This window comes from Perognathus longimembris, chromosome 2, assembly GCF_023159225.1.
Source record: "Perognathus longimembris pacificus isolate PPM17 chromosome 2, ASM2315922v1, whole genome shotgun sequence".
NCBI classification, from domain to species: domain Eukaryota; kingdom Metazoa; phylum Chordata; class Mammalia; order Rodentia; family Heteromyidae; genus Perognathus; species Perognathus longimembris.
The window spans coordinates 44,460,933-44,480,090 of record NC_063162.1 but is presented as its reverse complement, the minus strand read 5'-3'; the positions used below and the strand labels follow the sequence as shown (position 1 = coordinate 44,480,090).

Sequence of the window (19,158 nt, the reverse complement as noted above, 5' to 3'; positions counted from 1 at the left end):
AGCGGGAAGAAGCCAGGGATGGTGCTCAGGCCCAGAGTCCAAGGCCCAGGACTGGCCAAAAGAAAAAAGTCTTGATCCTCAGATGTCAGTCTCCTAAGTAGCTAGGATTACAGGCATGAGCCATCAGCGACCAGCTTCCATGAGATTCTTATTTCCAATTAACTAAAAATAAAAAACAATCTGGAAGTGGAGCTGTGGCTTAAGTGACAGAGTGCTGGCCTTGAGCAAAAATGCTCAGGGATAGTGCCCAGGTCCTTGAGTTAAAGTCCTAGGACCATGACCAAAAAAAAAAAGTAACAAATAAAGGTTGGGGATGTAACATGCTCATTCGTAGAATGCTTCCCTAGCAAGTGCCAAACCCTGGGTTTAATCCCCAGCACTATACACACAAAAGAAAAGAAAGCAATGGGGAACCTTGAGGAGGAAACAGGACTATAGAAATCTGTATTTGTTTAGGTAAATAAAGATGGTCAAGACACTAGTAAGAACACCGGAAGAACGGGAAGAATGACATGTATATTACATGTATATTACACAAATATATAAATTTGTTTGGAAAACAAATCACAATGGTGCTAGAATTTTTGTTAGCTTCTGCTTCATTCTTTGTTCTTTATTGCTTGATTTAAAATAAAAAAATTACAAAAGAAAAAAATGTTAAAAACCTTGACAAATTAGCTCATATTAGAGTCCTGCAGAATAATCACAGTGGAACCCATCATAATAGCCACATTTTTATTATACCCTCACTGTGTTAGAAACTCATTTGATGCAATAAAGCAAGAGTGCTGTCTACGTGTTTTTAGACCTGCTGCAGAACCAAAGACCAACGTGGATAGCATCATACCTGCTGCTTGAAGTACCTTCTGTCTTCCTCATCAACAAGCACTAGATTCAAAAAATACCTTACTGAAAATTTTTTATTCACATCTCTCATTGTTGGAGTTGGGTCATATCCTGCTAAAAACAATCTTATTGGAATCGATTCACCTGAAAGAAAAGCAATTTCCATTTAATGTAAATGATGATTTAGTCACCTAAAACCTAGAATTAAGCATTACAGTAAGTATCAATGTTTTGGTTCCTTATGAGATACAGAAAAACAGGGTTTCTCTGTCACTATATAATTCTGGACCAGAAACTCTTTGCTGTTGGGAAGGTCTTATCCATTTATTAGCAGCCTGGCTTCTACCTTCCAGATATAACACTTATCAGTGTGGCATTTCAAAATCTCCACAATGCTAAATGTCCCTTGGGATGAGAACCGCTGCTCTTGAGAGCCTGCCCGGGAAGCTCAAGACCCTGAGTTCAAACCCAGTGTTAGCAGATAAACAACAAAAACTTCATGATAAACACTGTTTCAAGAATTCAAAACTAAGGTGGGAGTCAGTGGCTCACCCCTGTCATCCTAGCTACTCAGGAGGCTGAGATCTGGGGATCACAGTTTAAAGCCAGCCCAGACAGGAAAGTCCATGAGACTCTTTTATCTCCAATAAATTATCAAAAGAGCCAGAAATGGAGCTGTAGCTCATGAAAGAGCACTAGCTTCGAGCAGAAGCAGCTCATGGACAGCACCCAGGCCCTGAGTTCAAGCCCCAGGACTGTCAAAATAATAATAATAATTCAAAACTAGTTTCACATTAAATAGTCACTTAAACTGTCATAAACACTGCCATTGGCACTACACAAAGAAGTAAATATAAGTGGGTACCTTTAACTGGTGCACCATCCATTATTTCATATTTGGCAATTGTTTCTGTTTCTGTTGTGGTACTGGGTCCTAATGCAGTAATGTAAATAATGTTAATTAATTTCCAAAATATTATTCCCAGCCCTACATCTTCATCCTATTTTCCAACACATTAATACATTTTATCTTCCTATTTTGTGAAAATGTTCATTCTTTTCTAATTTTTGATCTACACATAACACCATCACTATTGAATACTTTACCCTTCTTCCCAAAGGTAACATGCAATTCAGGAATCATCTTTGCATGGTTCACTTAACATATTTGCTAAACAGAATTAGCAATACATATCAGAATTAACAATTACATTCAGGTTTTCTCTACAGCTCCAAACTGCCTTCTTGTGCACACAGAACTTTTGCTGTGCAGCTAACTACATATATACATAAATGTTAAGATTCACCTCCTAAGAAATACTTGAGCTCAAAACATCTAGGTGCTGGTGTCTCATGTCTATAATCCTAGCTACTCAGGAGGCTGAGTTCTGAGAGAATCCCAGCTTAAAGCCAGCTAGGCAGGAAAGTCTGTGAAGATAATTATCTTCAATTAACCACCAAAAGCTAGAAGTGGAACCATGGCTCAAGTGGTAAATTTCAGTCTTGAGCAAAAAGAGCTAAGGGATAGTGCCCAGGCCCAGCCCCAGTTCTGGCACAAAATAATTTTTTTTTAATTCAATGTTAATTCATACCAAGGGCTGGGAAATGGGGATAGTTCAGTGGTAGAACACTTGTCTAGTGTACAAGAGAAGGCCCTAAATTCAATCCCTAACACCAGAAAAAAAACAATTACATATTTGTGTGTGTATATATACACATTCATATATGCATGAGCACACACACACTTATTTCAGGCATGTACTACCATACCCAGTTCATGATTTCTTTTTTTTTTTTTTTTTTTTTTTGGCCAGTCCTGGGCCTTGGACTCAGGGCCTGAGCACTGTCCCTGGCTTCTTCCCGCTCAAGGCTAGCACTCCGCCCCTTGAGCCACAGCGCCGCTTCTGGCCGTTTTTCTGTATATGTGGTGCTGGGGAATCGAACCTAGGGCCTCGTGTATCCGAGGCAGGCACTCTTGCCACTAGGCTATCTCCCCAGCCCCCAGTTCATGATTTCTTAATCTCCACTTTTCTACCTGCTAGTAAAAGTTTAAGTGGTTTTAAGGTGTTAAAGCTTTAGCCAGTAGTGACACATTACTGTAATCCCAGTATTGGGGAGGCTGAGACAGGAGGATTATGAGCATGTAGCCAGCTGAGAGGCACACAGTGAGACTTTGTCTCAAGGGGAGAAAAAAAAAGAGAGAGAGATGAAAGTCTCACCATGTCATCCAGGCTGATCTTGAACTCCTCAGCTCAAGTGATTCTCCTGCCTAAACCTCTTTAGTAGCTAGGACTAAAGATGCATCCCACTGCATCTAGCTCATACATATATTGTTTTAAAAAAAAACTTTACTTAGCCATAGTAAATTGCCAAATTAGTAGGTGGATATCAATTTATGTTTAAAGAATATTTTGAGGGGCTGGGAATATGGCCTAGTGGCAAGAGTACTTGCCTCATATACATGAAGCCCTGGGTTCGATTCCCTAGCACTACATATACACAAAAAGGCTGGAAGTGGCACTATGGCTCAAGTGGCAGAGTGCCAGCCTTGAGCAAAAAGAAGCCAGGGACAGTGCTCAGGCCCTGAGTCCAAGGCCCAGAACTGGCAATAAATAAATAAATAAAATTTAGACTTCTAAAGTTTCAGCCAGGCGCTGCAGTGGCTAACACCTGTAATATTAGCTACTCAAGAGGCTGAGATCTGAGGATTACTGTTTGACGCCAGCCCAGGCAGACAAACCTGAGAGAGTCTTATCCCCAATTAACTACCCAAAAAAGCTGGAAGTAGAGCCATGGCTCAAGTGGTAGGGAATGCTAGCCTTGTGCATAATAGCTCAAGAACACTGCCCCAGGCTGAGCTGAACTCAGTTGAACTTAAAGCCCCAAAACAGGCAAAAAAAAAAAAAAAAAAAAGATTTCCAAAGTTTTAACTAACATTTTATTTTAAATATTTCTTAACTTACCTATTCCTGTGATCTCTTTTTTGATCAGTTGTAATTCCATGTGCTGTATTTTTATCCTTACTAATAAGAAGTAAATTTTTCCAACAATCACATCCTTTAAATGATACCTATGGGAAAAATATAGCCCATTGATTATCAGTTTCAAAATCATCAAAAGGAATGAAATATAAGTTGTGAAAGATTTTAATAGGTACCTTTAGGATATTTAAGAATATTACTTGACAACTCATATTGTTTAGTTTCCTTCTTTCTAAAAAAAAGTAACTGCTTCACTATGCAAATAATCAAACCTTTACTTGATCATTAATATATCTCAGCAGGAATAACTAGCTTTATTAATTGTTGTCCTACTTACAACTAAGTTTCCAGAGAAGCTAATAAACACTTAATGGAATATCCTCCCCTTCCTTCCCCCCACCCCAAAGCATGAAGATATTTTCCTATATTAAAAGCTCTACCGGGCTGGGAATATGGCCTAGTGGCAAGAGTGCTTGCCTCATATACATGAAGCCCTGGGTTCGATTCCTCAGTACCACATATATAAAAAACGGTCAGAAGTGGCGCTGTGGCTCAAGTGGCAGAGTGCTAGCCTTGAACAAAAAGAAGCCAGGGACAGTGCTCAGGCCCTGAGTTCAAGGCCCAGGACTGGCAAAAAAAAAAATCTCTACCCAAGAGTTTATTATAGTACTGAAATGCTAAACAGAGCAGCTAAAGTTAGTTATCTGGGCACAAAAAGATTAACAGGGGCAATATCTCCTCCCAGACTGAATTTGCTGCTATAATATCTGGTAACCAAAGACCATTTATAGGAACTTTAAAAGCACCTGGTAGTAAAGTTGGGGATGCTACAATAACCAGAAAGCTTCCTCCCAAGGTTGAATCCCAAAATAACATCCTAAGAATCGATTAATACAATTATGTAAGTCTGAAGGGAAGCTTCAATGACAAATTTTTAGGCCAGAAACTGATAATTTTATCAATATAAGTTTCTAACCAAATTTGTATCAAAGTTTCAGAGATATATATAAATTTGGGAATAACAACTAATAAATCACTTAGTAGAGCAATGTGGAGGATAAAAGGCACACATTGTTTCTTAAAAAAAAAAAAAAAAAAAAAAAAAAAAAAACTTTGCCAGGTGCTGGTAGCTCACACTCAGGAGGCTGAGATCTGAGGAACATGGTTCAAAGCCAGCCCAGGCAGGAAAGTGAGACTCTTATATCCAATTGTGAGACTCTTATATCCAATTAACCACCAAAAACTGGGAATATAGCTGTGGCTCAAAGAGGTAGAGCACTAGTCTTGAGCAAAAAACAGCTCAGAGACAGCGCTCAGGCCCTGAGTTCAAGCCCTACAACTAACAAAACCAAAACAAAACACCACATAAAAAAATACATCCTTCTCTCTACTCCCTCCTGAAGAGGATATTAATAGTGGCGAAATGGTAAAGATTTTAACATTCTTCAAATTGCCAATGAATAAAATGTATTGCTTAAGTAGAGTTAAAAAATAAAAGACTTTATTAATTTTAAAGAGATGCCCAGGACAAAGTGATATCAAGCCAATAAATGATTGCAGATATAATGAGACTGGCTACTTTCTGAGCCGGTGAGATCCTCTACATGAAGTAGAGTCTCAAACTCCTACTAAAGTTTTTTGTTTTTTAGCTCAGATATTTTGTTAGCCTGTTAACATCAGTTAATGTCAATTCTATCCTTACATTGGTCAATTTACAAAGTTATTTAAGGCTTATTTTTAAATTGTCTCCTACATTTATCTGTGAAGGGTACTTACTTTGATTTATTATATTCAAACTCTATATGTAGACAATCTTCAATACCCACTTCCATCTTAATGGAGTTGTTAACATCAGGATAGGTGGCAAGCTGGTGAACAATGAGATCATACTCTTTTACCATATCTGTCAGTCTCCTCACTATTGTCACCTTAAGAAAATACCTGTGAAGTTTAATGAAAAGGGTGATTAAGTAACATACAGTAATTTTAAGTGTTTTAAATAAGGAAACAAACTCCTTGATGGAACTCCTTTGGGATCAACTTACTTCATTTAACTCATAAAGGAGTTAATTTCCGGGGGTGGGGTGGGGGTGGTGATGGGGGTCCTAGAGTTTGAACCCAGGGTCTCATGCAGGGTAATTACAAGTTCTATTACTAAGTTATTCCTCAGTTTTGTGTGTGTGTTTGTGTTTGTGTGTGTGTTTAATATAGTCAACATAGAAAAACACAAAATTCAATTTTAAGAAAACTTTTCAGATGTGTTTGAAGGGCTATCGTCAAGCCTACTAGGGGAAAACTCTTCATATGACTATTTTTTTTGTTTTGGTTTGCTTTGTTTAACCTCTACCTTGTTAAAGCACTACTGTTTGACATTTGAGTTGTCAAACCCAGTATCCAAAAGGATAATGTCATATTCAACAGGAAAAGCAGGCCGTTGGACCTGCTGCCCTTATCTCTTATGTATTCTTGGCTTGCATGAAGACTTGGTGAAGGGAAAGGCCACTGGACTAGAAAATTAGAACTGGTTCCTACTTCAGTCTGTCATTCATTCCTTTTGCAAAAGTTAGTCTCTGGGTTAAGATCAGTTCTTCACCTTATACTGATTAGGATTTGTAAGGTAACCAGTGAATCTGGAGAGTAAATAAGTTCACACAACAAATGAAGTATCTAAGGGATAAATAATTTAAGTAAAACTTCTCATGATGGGTTGGTCTAAATGTATGTTAGAAAGTTCTTACTATTTCAGTTCAACATTAGCCAGATAATACAAAATGTGGCAGAATGGTTTAAAACTTAAGTCTTTCGTTCCAGAATTGTAACTAAAAGCACAAACAAGACGTGGATAGTAGCCACTACTTTCTGATTGACTCTGCTTATAGTTTATAATATACACTCGTACCTCAAGCGGACATTGGCACCAATGTAAGACTCATATGGCTTTTCAACTTGCATAAATTCAAAATCATAACTTCTGCTCTGAGTCAGTTCTCCAGGTAGGGCTAGTTCTTTAACTAGATTTACAAATTCGTGAGTATTACTCTTGTCATTGAAAAGTTCTAAGATTTAAAAAAGCAAAAAGAACAGTTATATTTAACATCCATTTCAATAAACCCAGCCTTCTATCCTAAAGCAAATAATTTTACTAAAAGAATGAAGCTGATATGTCTCTAATAAACTAGAGCTATAATCTGAATTTAACTTCTCTCATTATGCTTCATTTAGGCATAAATTCAAAAAAGCATCACATAATAACGTTTCTGTTAGAAATGAGTTCATTCCTTCAATGTAATTTATCATTAGGCCTTTCTTTCCCAATTGAAGCTGTTTGACACATTACCAGAAATAATTTGAACAATTTTCTTTAAGACAATAATTCTGTTGTCATTTTATTGGTCAGACAAACATACTAGCTTGATCAAACTATAACATACACAAAGGAAAAACCAACTATCAGTTAATTACTGTAACTTTTCCCTCAAGTACGAGTTCATACTAAATAGATATGCCCAGTAAAACTTAAGCTAGATTTTAAACTTGTATTATAAAGACATGCTTTTTTTCCTCTTTTCACCATCTGGGGATCAAAATATTTATATATAATTTTATATATAATTTAACTTCCTACTAAGTCAAGAATGTCTCTGAAATTCATATATGGAAATGTATACAATTGGATCTAAGTAAAAAATAAATTACTCTTTTCCTTTTCATATGGAATTTTCTATTGACTGGTGAGTCTGATTGCAGGCACACACTAGATCAGAAAGACAAATGGCATGAATAATTAGCAAATGAAAGATGAAGGTGATGTTGGTATTGTAAGGTTGATGAAAAATGTATGAAGTTGAGGTTGGTAATTGTAAGGCTGATGAAAAATAATGCAAGTTTCAGGTAGTTTATATAAATCTTTTCGTTTTCAGCAATGAAACCCAATAACAAAGACAGAGTGAGTCAAATATTACTGTATATAATTAAGAGACACATGATTAAATATATTATCTCCTCTTATTACCCAAAATCAACTCCTTCCTTCCATAAGGCTAAGCTCTGATGAAATTATTTAACCACCAGCTCCAACCCTCTTCAAACTCAATTATCAAAGAAAAAATATATACTATTTTAAAACTCACCAATTTGACCTACAAATTCAATTCTAATTCCTTGGTGTTCTAGCCTCTTTCCAGGTTGCTTAAAGGCTAGGTTTACCTGCCAAAACATGAAATTATAAGAGATGTTAACAGTTCTTTAAGTGGGTCTATTAGATTCCTTCCAGATGAAAGCAATACACAGTATTTCAGGTATTAGTTTATGCAGTATAAGACACTACCACATACTTAGATCAGGATCACCTTGTAACACCAAAAGTGGTGTCATTTATTCATACAAAATCACTAATGAACCTATTACTTAAACATACACTTAAAGCATCAACTTTATTAGGAAGGAATCTCTCATCATAGCTGGAGAAGTATAAAAAGACTCAGAGCAGTGAGGTCATGGCATAAGTGGTACAGGGCCTGCCCAGTAAACTCAAGGCCCTAAGTTCAAGCCCTCCTAGTACCACAAAAGAAAAAAAAAAAAAACTCAAGAGGAAAATCCTTCAACTATTCCTGTGTTTTCTGGTCAAATAATAAAACAGTTTTAGGGCTAATAGTAACATTTGAATATGAAATAATCACTAATTCCAAAAAGACCTAAAAGATCATTTTCAGCATTCTGTAGGCAAAAATATATTGCATAATATTTGCATAATAATTGCTGTGATTCCTAACCTTAAAAGCAACACTTAAATTGTCCAAAAAGAAATGTACTCATTACCTGACTTATGCCCTCTATATATCACCCTTACAACAATAAAAAATAAAGGAGCCAGGGCTGGGGATAGAGCCTAGTGGCAAGAGTGCCTGCCTCGGATACACGAGGCCCTAGGTTCGATTCCCCAGCACCACATATACAGAAAACGGCCAGAAGCGGCGCTGTGGCTCAAGTGGCAGAGTGCTAGCCTTGAGCGGGAAGAAGCCAGGGACAGTGCTCAGGCCCTGAGTCCAAGGCCCAGGACTGGCCAAAATAAATAAATAAATAAATAAATAAATAAATAAAAAATAAATAAAGGAGCCAGGCATCAGTGACTCACATCTGTAATCCTAGCTACTCAGGAGGCTGAGATCTGGCCTGGGCAGGAAAGTCCATACAACTCATCTCCAATTAACCACCAGAAAACTGGAAGTGCTGCTGTAGCTCAACATGGTAGAGTGCTAGCATTCAGTTGAAGAGCTCAGGGATAGTGCCCCATGACTGACAAAAAATAAATTGGAAAAAAAAAATTAAGGAAAAGCAACCTTTATTGCTCTGAGTCTGAAACTTATCCTAAAAACATAAAGCTTCAGTCTTAAATTTTAGATATCCTTTGTCTAATATATGTTTGGAATTAATATATATCGTCAGAATCCTTGGATTCATGTACCTGTCAAGTAGAAACCTTAAACTTAAACTTAGATTCTAATTTTAAAAGTACCTTGTAGTGGGGTGTTAGTGGCTCATGCCTACAAATCCTACCTACTCAGAAGGTTGAGATGTGAGGATTTTCTGCTCAGATTTGTCTGTCCAGGCTGGCTTTGAACCATGATCCTCAGATTTCAGCCTCCTGAGTAGCTAGGATTATAGGCGTGAACTACCAGCACATAGCCCTGAGAATCTTATCTGAAATTAACTAGCAAAAAGCTGGAAGTAAAGTGTGTCTTAAGTGGTAGATGATGTGAAAAGAAAAAAACCAGTGTAAGAATCCTGGAGTTCAAGCTCAGGTACCAACCAACATACACACACCTTGGGTTATTAGTGCTGAGAATCAAACCCATGGCATTGTACATGTAGTACACATACCAAGTTACATTTCTGGGCTCCAGGTTTCTTTACTATAACAAATATTGGTAATGTGACTCTGAAAAGCTTTTCTTCAATCTTCTCAAAAGATAGAAACCAAGGATCAATAACAAACTACTTTTGCTAAAGAGATTATCATATATCCCTTTCTATACCCATATCCTATATATAATATGAAGTTATGTGCCTTCAAAATTAACATCTCAAAAATAAATACATGTAGTACATCATACAATGGAATATTAAAAGTTTAAAATAATAGAATGGAAGTTTTTAATGACATGGGAAGATGTATATGGTATGTTACATGAAGAAAGCACAGACTATTGTATACAAGTATAATGCCAATTAAACACTTTGCAACTACACAAGGAAAAAAAATTTTTTTGGTACCAGTCCTGGGGCTTGAACTCAGGGTCTAAATGCTGTCCCTGAGCTTTGGTGCTCAAGGCTAGAACCATCTAAGCAACAACTCTACTTACATCTTTTACATATTTTTGGTAGCTAAGTGAAGATAAGAGTCTCACAGACTTACCTGCTCAGGCTGGCTTTGAATTGAGATCCTTAGATCTCAGCCTCCTGAGTAGCTGGAATTGTAAGTGTGAACTATCAGCACCTGGCTCCAAAGAAGGTACAAAGAAAATACTTAAAATCAATTGTTTCTGGAATGATTATGAGTAATTTTTTTCTCTTCTTTGAAGGTGGATGTGTGTGTTCTTTTAGCCAACCCTTCTATTTGTTGTCTGTGCTTAATGAAAATCAATGCGGTACCATGAGAAGTTAGTATGAATCAACCCATAAATACACAAATAACAATCCAAATAGATGTACAACACTCAGATATGAAGCAAAAGTAGATGTTCATTCATACACATTGTAGCTTCAGATCTGTGTGATCTGGCTTTCTCTGTATAGGTTTCTACAGATAGAAAAAAATGTTTATCAAGACAACTATGGCCACAATCAATTTTTTCTAACATGTTTGTATATCAAGGCAGCTATAAAAAAAAAAAGATTTACTACAGAATCAAACCCATTTTTAGGCCTAGAGACAGGTTCCAACTACCTAAAAGTATTAACTGATAGAAGGTTTCCAAACGCAGCTATTCTAATTCATAGTGCTCTTGACTATTTACAGGAATGTATAAAAGTCTTTTTTTTTTTTTTTTTTTTGCCAGTCCTGGGCCTTGGACTCAGGGCCTGAGCACTGTCCCTGGCTTCTTTTTGCTCAAGGCTAGCACTCTGCCACTTGAGTCACAGCGCCACTTCTGGCCATTTTCTGTATATGTGGTGCTGGGGAATTGAACCCAGGGCTTCATGTATATGAGGCAAGCGCTCTTTCCACTAGGCTATATCCCCAGTCCCTAAAAGTCTTAAATTTAAGGATTTTAAAGAAATCATCAAGTCTTACTTCCCAAATGTATACTTTACAGTTTTGGCTCCTTTACATATTTTCCTTTCTAATTTCAAGATTTATAATTGTATATTCAAAATAGATTATTTTTAAATTGTGAAACTTATCCAACATATACAGAAATCAAAAGCAGCATTTTGAAACTAGTTGAGGCCAATGCAATTCTACTCTTTGGAATCAATTTGGCTAAATGAATCTGGTGCTCTTATAATTAAACAAGTGATGGAAAATTACCCTATAATTACCCTGGCATATCAATACATAAAAGTCAAATATAGTTCAAGCTCCAAGACTACACACACCAAATCTAAAGCCCTACAGGAAGGATTTGTGTGTGTTTGTGTGTGCGCGTGCACACGTACGCACGTGCGCGGGTGCCAGTCCTGGGGCTTGAACTCAGGGCCTGGGCACTATCCTTGGACCACTTTGTGCTCAAGGCTAGAACTCTACCACTTGAGCCAAAGCGCCACTTCTGGCTTTTTTTGAGTAGTTTATTGGAGATAAGAGTCTCATTGGGACTTTTCTGCCTGGACTAGCTTCAAACCACAATCCTCAGATTTCAGCCTCCTGAGTAGTTAGGATTACAGGCATGGGCCACTGGTGCCCAGCTTGAAAAGAAAAAAAAAATTTATGAGGACTGTGATGTCCATGTAAAACTATAACATCTCAAATTAAGTAGAGCAGCAGTGGTTCAGGCCTCTAATCCTACTATTCAAGAGGCTGAAATCTGAGCATCAAGTTTCAAAGCCAGCCTGGGCAGACAAATCTGAGAGACTCTTATCACCAATTAACCACCAAAACGCTACTAGTGGAGCTGTGACTCAAGTGGTAGCGCACTAGCCTTGAGTAAAAAAGCTTAGGGACAATATTGAGGCCCAGAGCTCAAGCCTCAGGATGGATGGACAGACAGTCTCTGTCTCTCTCTCTGTCTCTCTCTGTCTCTCTCTCTCTCTCTCACACACACACACACACACACACATATTAAAAAACACAGATCAGGGCTGGGAATATGGCCTAGTGGTAAAGTGCTCGCCTCATATACATGAAGCCCTGGGTTCGATTCCTCAGCACCACATATATAGAAAAAGCTGGAAGTGGCTCTGTGGCTCAAGTGGTAGTGTGCTAGCCTTGAACAAAAAGAAGCCAGGGACAGGGCTCAGGCCCTGAGTTCAAGCCCCAGGACTGGCAAAAAACAAAACAAAACAAGACCAAAAAAAAAAAAAAACCCACAGATCAATTACTTTGTGGAGTGTCCCTCTAATTTGTGTTTGATATTTTATCATAATTAGAGAACTTTAGCAGGAATATTACAGAAGAAAAGCTGTGTGCTCAGTGCAATATATTATGAAGCACACGATGCTAGTACATATCAGCAATGGTGACATTAACTGTGATCTCTTGTTTAAATAAAGGCCACCTACCGCATGTCTCCTATTTAAAATTACAGCTTTCCCTTTGTTATTATTAATAAGAAATGTATGTGAAGAAATACATATTTATATATGCTTAAAAAGTCGTAAAAACTAAATATAGGGAAAACAAATCTGTATATAAAATTTCTACCCTACAATAAACCAGTCTCAAAGCTCATGCTAGCTAAATATATGTCAATGTACTATCAAGGATTTAGTGTTGTTTAGAGACACTAAAATAGCCTTATACTATCGTTACTCAATACTGTGATTATCTAAGATTATGTTTCCAAGTGTTACTAACATCCATATCAATGAGAGAGTATAAAAATATTCTTCTTAAACAATCAACTAAACAGATGCCTTTGCTCACTTTTGCAACTGAAAACAGACACACAGATTAGTGTGGGTGTCAACATTCATTCCATTTCTTCGCCATATTCCACAGAACGATCTAGCCACTTTCTAAAGAAAAATAAAATAGTAAAAATGTCTACAAATGTAAGTAAGAAACAGTAAAATTTGATCTCTACAGTAATACATCACTTTGAAACAATTACCAACTATCTTGTAATTGCTATCTCATTACCTTAATGTGATCCAGTAAGTGGTTTTGTCATTTCTCCCTCTAGCCATTTATAGAATAAATAATTCTTATAGCAATACCAATCAGTTGACAAGGATTGTTTCATATGCAAAAAATGCTTCACGAGGCTGGGGATATGGCCTAGTGGCAAGAGTGCTTGCCTCGTATACATGAGGCCCTAGGTTCGATTCCCCGGCACCACATATACAGAAAATGGCCAGAAGTGGCGCTGTGTCTCAAATGGCAGAGTGCTAGCCTTGAGCAAGAAGAAGCCAGGGACAGTGCTCAGGCCCTGAGTCCAAGCCCCAGGAATGGCCAAAAAAAAAAAAAATGCTTCACAAAGGCAACAAACAGGTTGTAGCACTTGCCTAAGCACAAGGCCCCAAGTTCAACACTTACAACCACAAAAAACAAAACACAATGGATAAGGAAAAACAATTCCTTTCTAAAGCTAACTGAAAACGGAATAAAAAAGATAAGTCCTCTCGGTTTAAAATCAGTTTTTATTTCCTGTACTTCATTATATGTTTGAAACACAAAGCAAATATGAGGGCCAGGAATGTGGCCTAGTGGTAGAGTGCTTGCCTAGTATGCATGAAGCCCTGGGTTTGATTCCTCAGTACCACGTAAACAGAAAAGGCCAGATGTGGCACTGTGGTTCAAGAGGTAGAGTGCTACCCTTGAGCAAAAGAAGCTCAGGGACAGTGCCCAGGTCCTGAGTTCAAGCCCCAGGACTGGCAGGAAAAAAAAAAAAAAGAATATCAGTTAATCTGTAGGTAAACAAGATTTTTTTTTTTTTGCCAGTCCTGGGGCTTGAACTCAGGGCCTGAGTACTGTCCCTGGCTTCTTTTTGCTCAAGGCTAGCACTCTACCACTTCAGCCATAGTGCCATTTCCAGCTTTTTCTATATATGTGGTGCTGAGAAATCGAACCCAGGGCTTCATGTATACGGAGGCAAGCACTTTACCACTAGGCCATATTCCCAGCCCAAGAATTTTAATGATATTTGTGGGGGTTGTCCTTTTAAAGAATATCCTGGTGAAAGAATTTATGAACCCTTGCCCCCTCAAAAAAAATTCCCAGATAAATCACTAGCTAAAAATATCACAATTTCAAAAACTTTACCTGAATAATTTTTTTTTTTAAGAAAAAAACTAGGCTTGGGGCTGAGAATGTGGCCTAATGGTAGAGTGCTTGCCTAGCATACATGAAGCCCTGAGTTCGATTCCCCCAGCAGCACATATATAGAAAAAGCCAGAAGTGGTGCTGTGGCTCAAGTGGTAGAGTGCTAGCCTTGAGCAAAAAGAAGCCAGGGATAGTGCTTAGGCCCTGAGTTCAAGCCCCAGAACTAGCAAAACAAAAACAAACAAACAAAAAAACTAGGCTTGATTGCGTTATAGCAGTACTGAATTTTTTAACTCAGACATTTTGTTAGGCAGGTGTCCTATCACTATATAAATGTTACCATATTGTATATTTTAAGGTGAATGAAATGCCAAAATTTAAATATATTTTGATACAGTTAAAATTTAAAGGTGGGGGAGGATGAGGACTGGGATGTAGCTCAGTGGCAGAGCAATTGCCTAGTGTCCATTAGACCCTGTACAAGCATAGCACATTTCAGGGTAATTGGGAGATGATGGTTCAAGATCAGCTCAGACAAAAAAAAAAAAAACAACTTCACAAAACCTCATCTCAACCAATAAAAAACCAGGCAGGCTGGTATCCATCATCACACACAGAAAGCATACATAATAGAATCAAAGTCCAGGTCAGCCAGGGCAGAAATGCAAGATCCTATCCCAAAAATAATTGAAGGAAAGGGGCACAAGCATGGCTCAATGGTAGAACGGCTCAAGTGGTAGAATGCCTCTTCAGTGCCTGCCTAGCGATCACAAAGCCCTAAGTTCAAACTAAAAAAAAAAAAGCTTTTTGTTGTTCTTTATAAATTTTAAGGGGTCAAGACATAAAGAATCTTGAAAATCTCTATAGTAGTATACTTATTTCTACATGTCACATGAAACAAAGAGACCATGGAAAAGCTAAGTGTTTTTACATTTCTACATCCTTTTTTTCCCAAATTATTTCCACCAACAACTATTACATTAATACAAAGTACTCATTTTAGAATATGTAAAACAAAATCACAGCTGAGAATTGGAAATCCTAGCTACTTGGAAAACTAAGAATGGGAATATCAACATTGGAGACTAGCCCAGGGAGAAAAATTCACAAGACTCCTCTCTCAAATACACAGCTGAAAGCAGTGGAATACACTTGCCATCTTAAATTACATGAGTGGTTGAGATTGGGAGGATTACAGTTCCAGGTTACCCCCAGCAGCAAAGTCCAGGAGACTCCATAACAACAAAGAGAAGCCGGACATAGTGGTATATGCCTGTCATCCTAGCAATAAGAAGCCTATAATAAGCAGATCAGGGTTCAAGAATACAACAAGGCAGGAAATAAGACCTTATCTCAAAGATAACCAGCAGGGGTAGAGTTATGGCTAAGTAGTAGAGTGCCTGCCTATTAAGCTTGAGGCCCTTAGTACTGTCCAAAAAAAAGAACACAATGAAACTTTTTGAAATATTTTTTACATAGAAGTGAAGACACTGTCCTGTAACCTGTTTTATTCACATCAGCAACGGTATGATCTCAAACAAGTGACTCAACAATGAGCTATTTCCTCATCTATAAAACAAAACACGAGATATGTACAGAATCTACACTCCTCCAAGTTCCAGCTCAGAATCCTGCCTAAGCCTAGGAATTCAAGGTCAGCCTGGAAAACAGCTAAATGTGTCATTTGTAGATAGATCAGATAGTAGATATAGATAGATAGATAGATAGATAGATAGATAGATAGATAGATAGATACAGAGAGAGAGAGAGAGAGAGAGACATCCATACATATACATCAATACCTACATCTCATTAAGTTCTTAAGCTGAAATTGGGGCTGTGGCTCAAGTGCTAGAGCACTAGCATTGGACACAAAGAGGCTCAAGGATAGTGCCCAGGCCCTGGGTTTTGCTTCAAGACTGGTAAAAGAAAGAGAACTTAGATGAATGTCAATGGCTCACACCTATAATCCCAACTCAGGAGGCTGAGGTTAAGGATTGAGGTTCGAAGCCAGCCAGGGCAGACAAACCCAAGAGACTCTTATCTCTAATAAATCAGAAAAAAGCCAGAACTGGAGGAAAGGTTCAAGTGGAAGAGCACCAACCATAAACTAAAAAGCTAAGGAAGACCTCAAGGCCCTGAGTTCAAGCCCTAGTACAGGCACATGCTGTAAACAAGTCTTAGACTAATCTAGTCCTTCAGGAGATGTTTTAGAAGGCTTTGTCATCTATCATATAAAATGACAGCTCCAAGCATGTTGCTGCTCCTTGAAGACATTCCAGTAACACAAAAGATATAGAGGTGAAAGACACTGATACTGATGATGCTGTGTAAGCCTCTGCTAATGTCTGTATATTTGCGTCCTAGTTTTTAACATAAAAGTTTACAGTCAGGTGCTGATAGTTCACCCCTGTAATCCTAGCAACTCATGAGGCTGAGATTTGAGGATGGCAGTTGGAAGCCAGCCTGAGCAGATAAATCTGTGAGACGCTTATCTTCAATTAACTGCCAAAAAAAGCCACCAGTGGAGCCTTGAGCAAAAAAGCTCAGCAATGGTACCCAAGCCCTAAGTTCAAGCCCCAGGACACACAAAAAAATGTTTATACATATTTAACTAGGCTATACCATGTAGCCTGGGTGTACAGAGGCTGTATCACCTAGATCTAAGTATCCTATAATATTCATGCAATGATGAAATTGCCTAATGACATATTTGTCAAAAATGTATCCCAGGACTAGGAATCTGGTTTAGTGGAAGAGTGCTTGCCTAGCATGCATGAAGCAATGAGTTTGATTCCTCAGTACCACATAAACAGAAAAGCCAGAAGTGGTGCTGTGGTTCAAGTGGTAGAGTGCTAACCTTGAGCAAAAAAAAGCCAGGGACAGTGCTCAGGCCCTGAGTTCAAGCCCCAGGACTGGGGAAAAAAGTGAATCCCTACAAAAATGTATCCAGATGTAGAGCGCCTACTTGCCAAATGTGAAGCCCTGAGTTCAAACCCTAGTACTGCCAAAAAAAAAAAAAAAATCACCCAGAAATGTATCCCTGTCCTTAGGTTACATATGACTGCACTTCAAATACACAAAGATTAAGAGACATCCAGATTTTAACAGTAAATTTAATTCCATGATGGGATTCTGATTTACCAAACAGTTTACTACATGTATATAATACTTTAACAGAGAAGAAAAATCGTAGTGTTTCTATTTTAAATGTTTTTGGCTTGTTTTTATGCCATTCCCTAGTATTGAAGGCTGAGTACTGACCACATTCCCTACTGTATAAGAATAATCTTGCACATCACTGGATGAGGAAAAAGAAGTCTTATAGAATATATCCTTAATATATCTGACCAAGCACAGACATATTCCAAAAGTATATGGGCCCTCCATAGAATACCAAGAAATGACACCAAGAGACACAATGGTAGTTCAATAAGGTAACCTACCAAGAATGACAAAGAAATCCTTTGAACGCTTTACCAGAGAATTCCTCCCAATCTCTATAACTCAATTGTTAGGGGAGAAGCAAACTTTGAGGGGATTACAGCCTTACTCTAGAGAAACTCTCCAACACTAGACAGAGGCACAGTCATAAACAGAAAATTTTGTGAAATTTAAACACTCTGCCCCACTTGTGGGATTTGGGGGTCAAGAGGATGAGGGGAAAAGAATGAAGGGAGAAAGTGAAGAATGCAGTCATAATATTCAATACATATCCTATGAAATTAGGAAAATTGAGGGGAGGGATTGGGTTGGGAGGTATAGAGGAGAATGATAAAAGGGTGCTACCAATCAAGATGCACTACATTCACAAACTGATTTGTTGAATGGTACTCCTTTGTACAAACTACTTAAAGATAATAAAAATATAAGAATAATAACAATAAACACTCTGCCCCCTGAATCTCTTTTTGAGTTTTAAAAGTTTCTCGTAAATCTTCTGTCTGATGAATCAAAGATTTTAGCTGACTTTCAGGGGGAAAAAATGTCCAATTCAAATCAAATCATTCAAAGTTAGACACAGTAAAGACCATTTTGATTAATTTTAATATCCTACAACTAGGCAGCGCTGCCAAGCAAAAATTTACCTTTCCTGAAACAGATTCTCCATCATAGAAAAGATAGTGTTTTTCTACTTTGCCATCTTCGGTTTTCATTTCTGCCATTTTCCTGGTTTCCTCATCATTAAGGACAACATCGATCTCACAAATGGGACCAAAAAAGCCTCCAAGAAAACTCTGAAATAAAAGTAAAATATTCATAATTATGTCTAGCTAGTCACTACATTTTATAATTCAAATTTAATTACCTTTGACCTAAAGCCAAGCAGACCACAAATCTGAATTTACAAGGAAATAATATACCATTCTACAACAAATCGAACTGAGTAGAACAACGTGCATATAGTTTACAAGACTGTTGTTACATGTAAACATTTGTTGAAAGTAGATTTCATGTTGTGTTTCACAATTTTAAAAAAACTCTCTAAACAAATGTAAAAACTCAATACTTTCAATCATTCCCATAGGTAACCATTCTAGATAATCACATACTAATATATCAGAAACTTAGGAAGTTAATTCTTCTTTTTCTTTCTTTCTTTCTTTATTTATTTTTTGCCAGTCCTGGGGCTTGAATTCAGGGCCTGGGCACTGTCTCTGAGCTTCTTTTGCCCAAGCTAGCACTCTACCACTTGAGCCACAGCGCCACTTCTGGCTTGTTTTTTGTTGTTGTTTTGGCTTCTGTTTTATGTGGTACTGAGGAATCGAACTCAGGGCTTCATGCATGCTAGACAAGTACTCTACCACTAAGGCACATTCCCAACCTAAATTCTAAATGTGTAAGTTTGAAAACTTACCTTCTGGGCTTCAAGTGTGGCTCAGCAGTATAGTGCCTTTCTAAGCTAACTAAAAG

The 19,158-nt window shown here is 37.8% G+C and overlaps 1 protein-coding gene across 2 annotated transcripts in view; it reads right to left on the bottom strand.

Moving 5' to 3' along the window:
• The window catches only part of Vps26a (VPS26, retromer complex component A), a 28,650-nt gene that overhangs the window by 2,770 nt on the left and 6,722 nt on the right, over positions 1-19,158 (bottom strand). For both annotated transcript variants that reach the window (XM_048338910.1, XM_048338911.1), the window contains exons 2-8: positions 18,333-18,482; positions 7,958-8,033; positions 6,727-6,883; positions 5,604-5,768; positions 3,810-3,916; positions 1,712-1,780; positions 848-990 (exon numbers count right to left, since the gene is read on the bottom strand). In XM_048338910.1, coding sequence (XP_048194867.1) covers positions 848-990; positions 1,712-1,780; positions 3,810-3,916; positions 5,604-5,768; positions 6,727-6,883; positions 7,958-8,033; positions 18,333-18,482 — 867 coding nt within the window. The remainder of the gene's footprint in view (positions 1-847; positions 991-1,711; positions 1,781-3,809; positions 3,917-5,603; positions 5,769-6,726; positions 6,884-7,957; positions 8,034-18,332; positions 18,483-19,158) is intronic.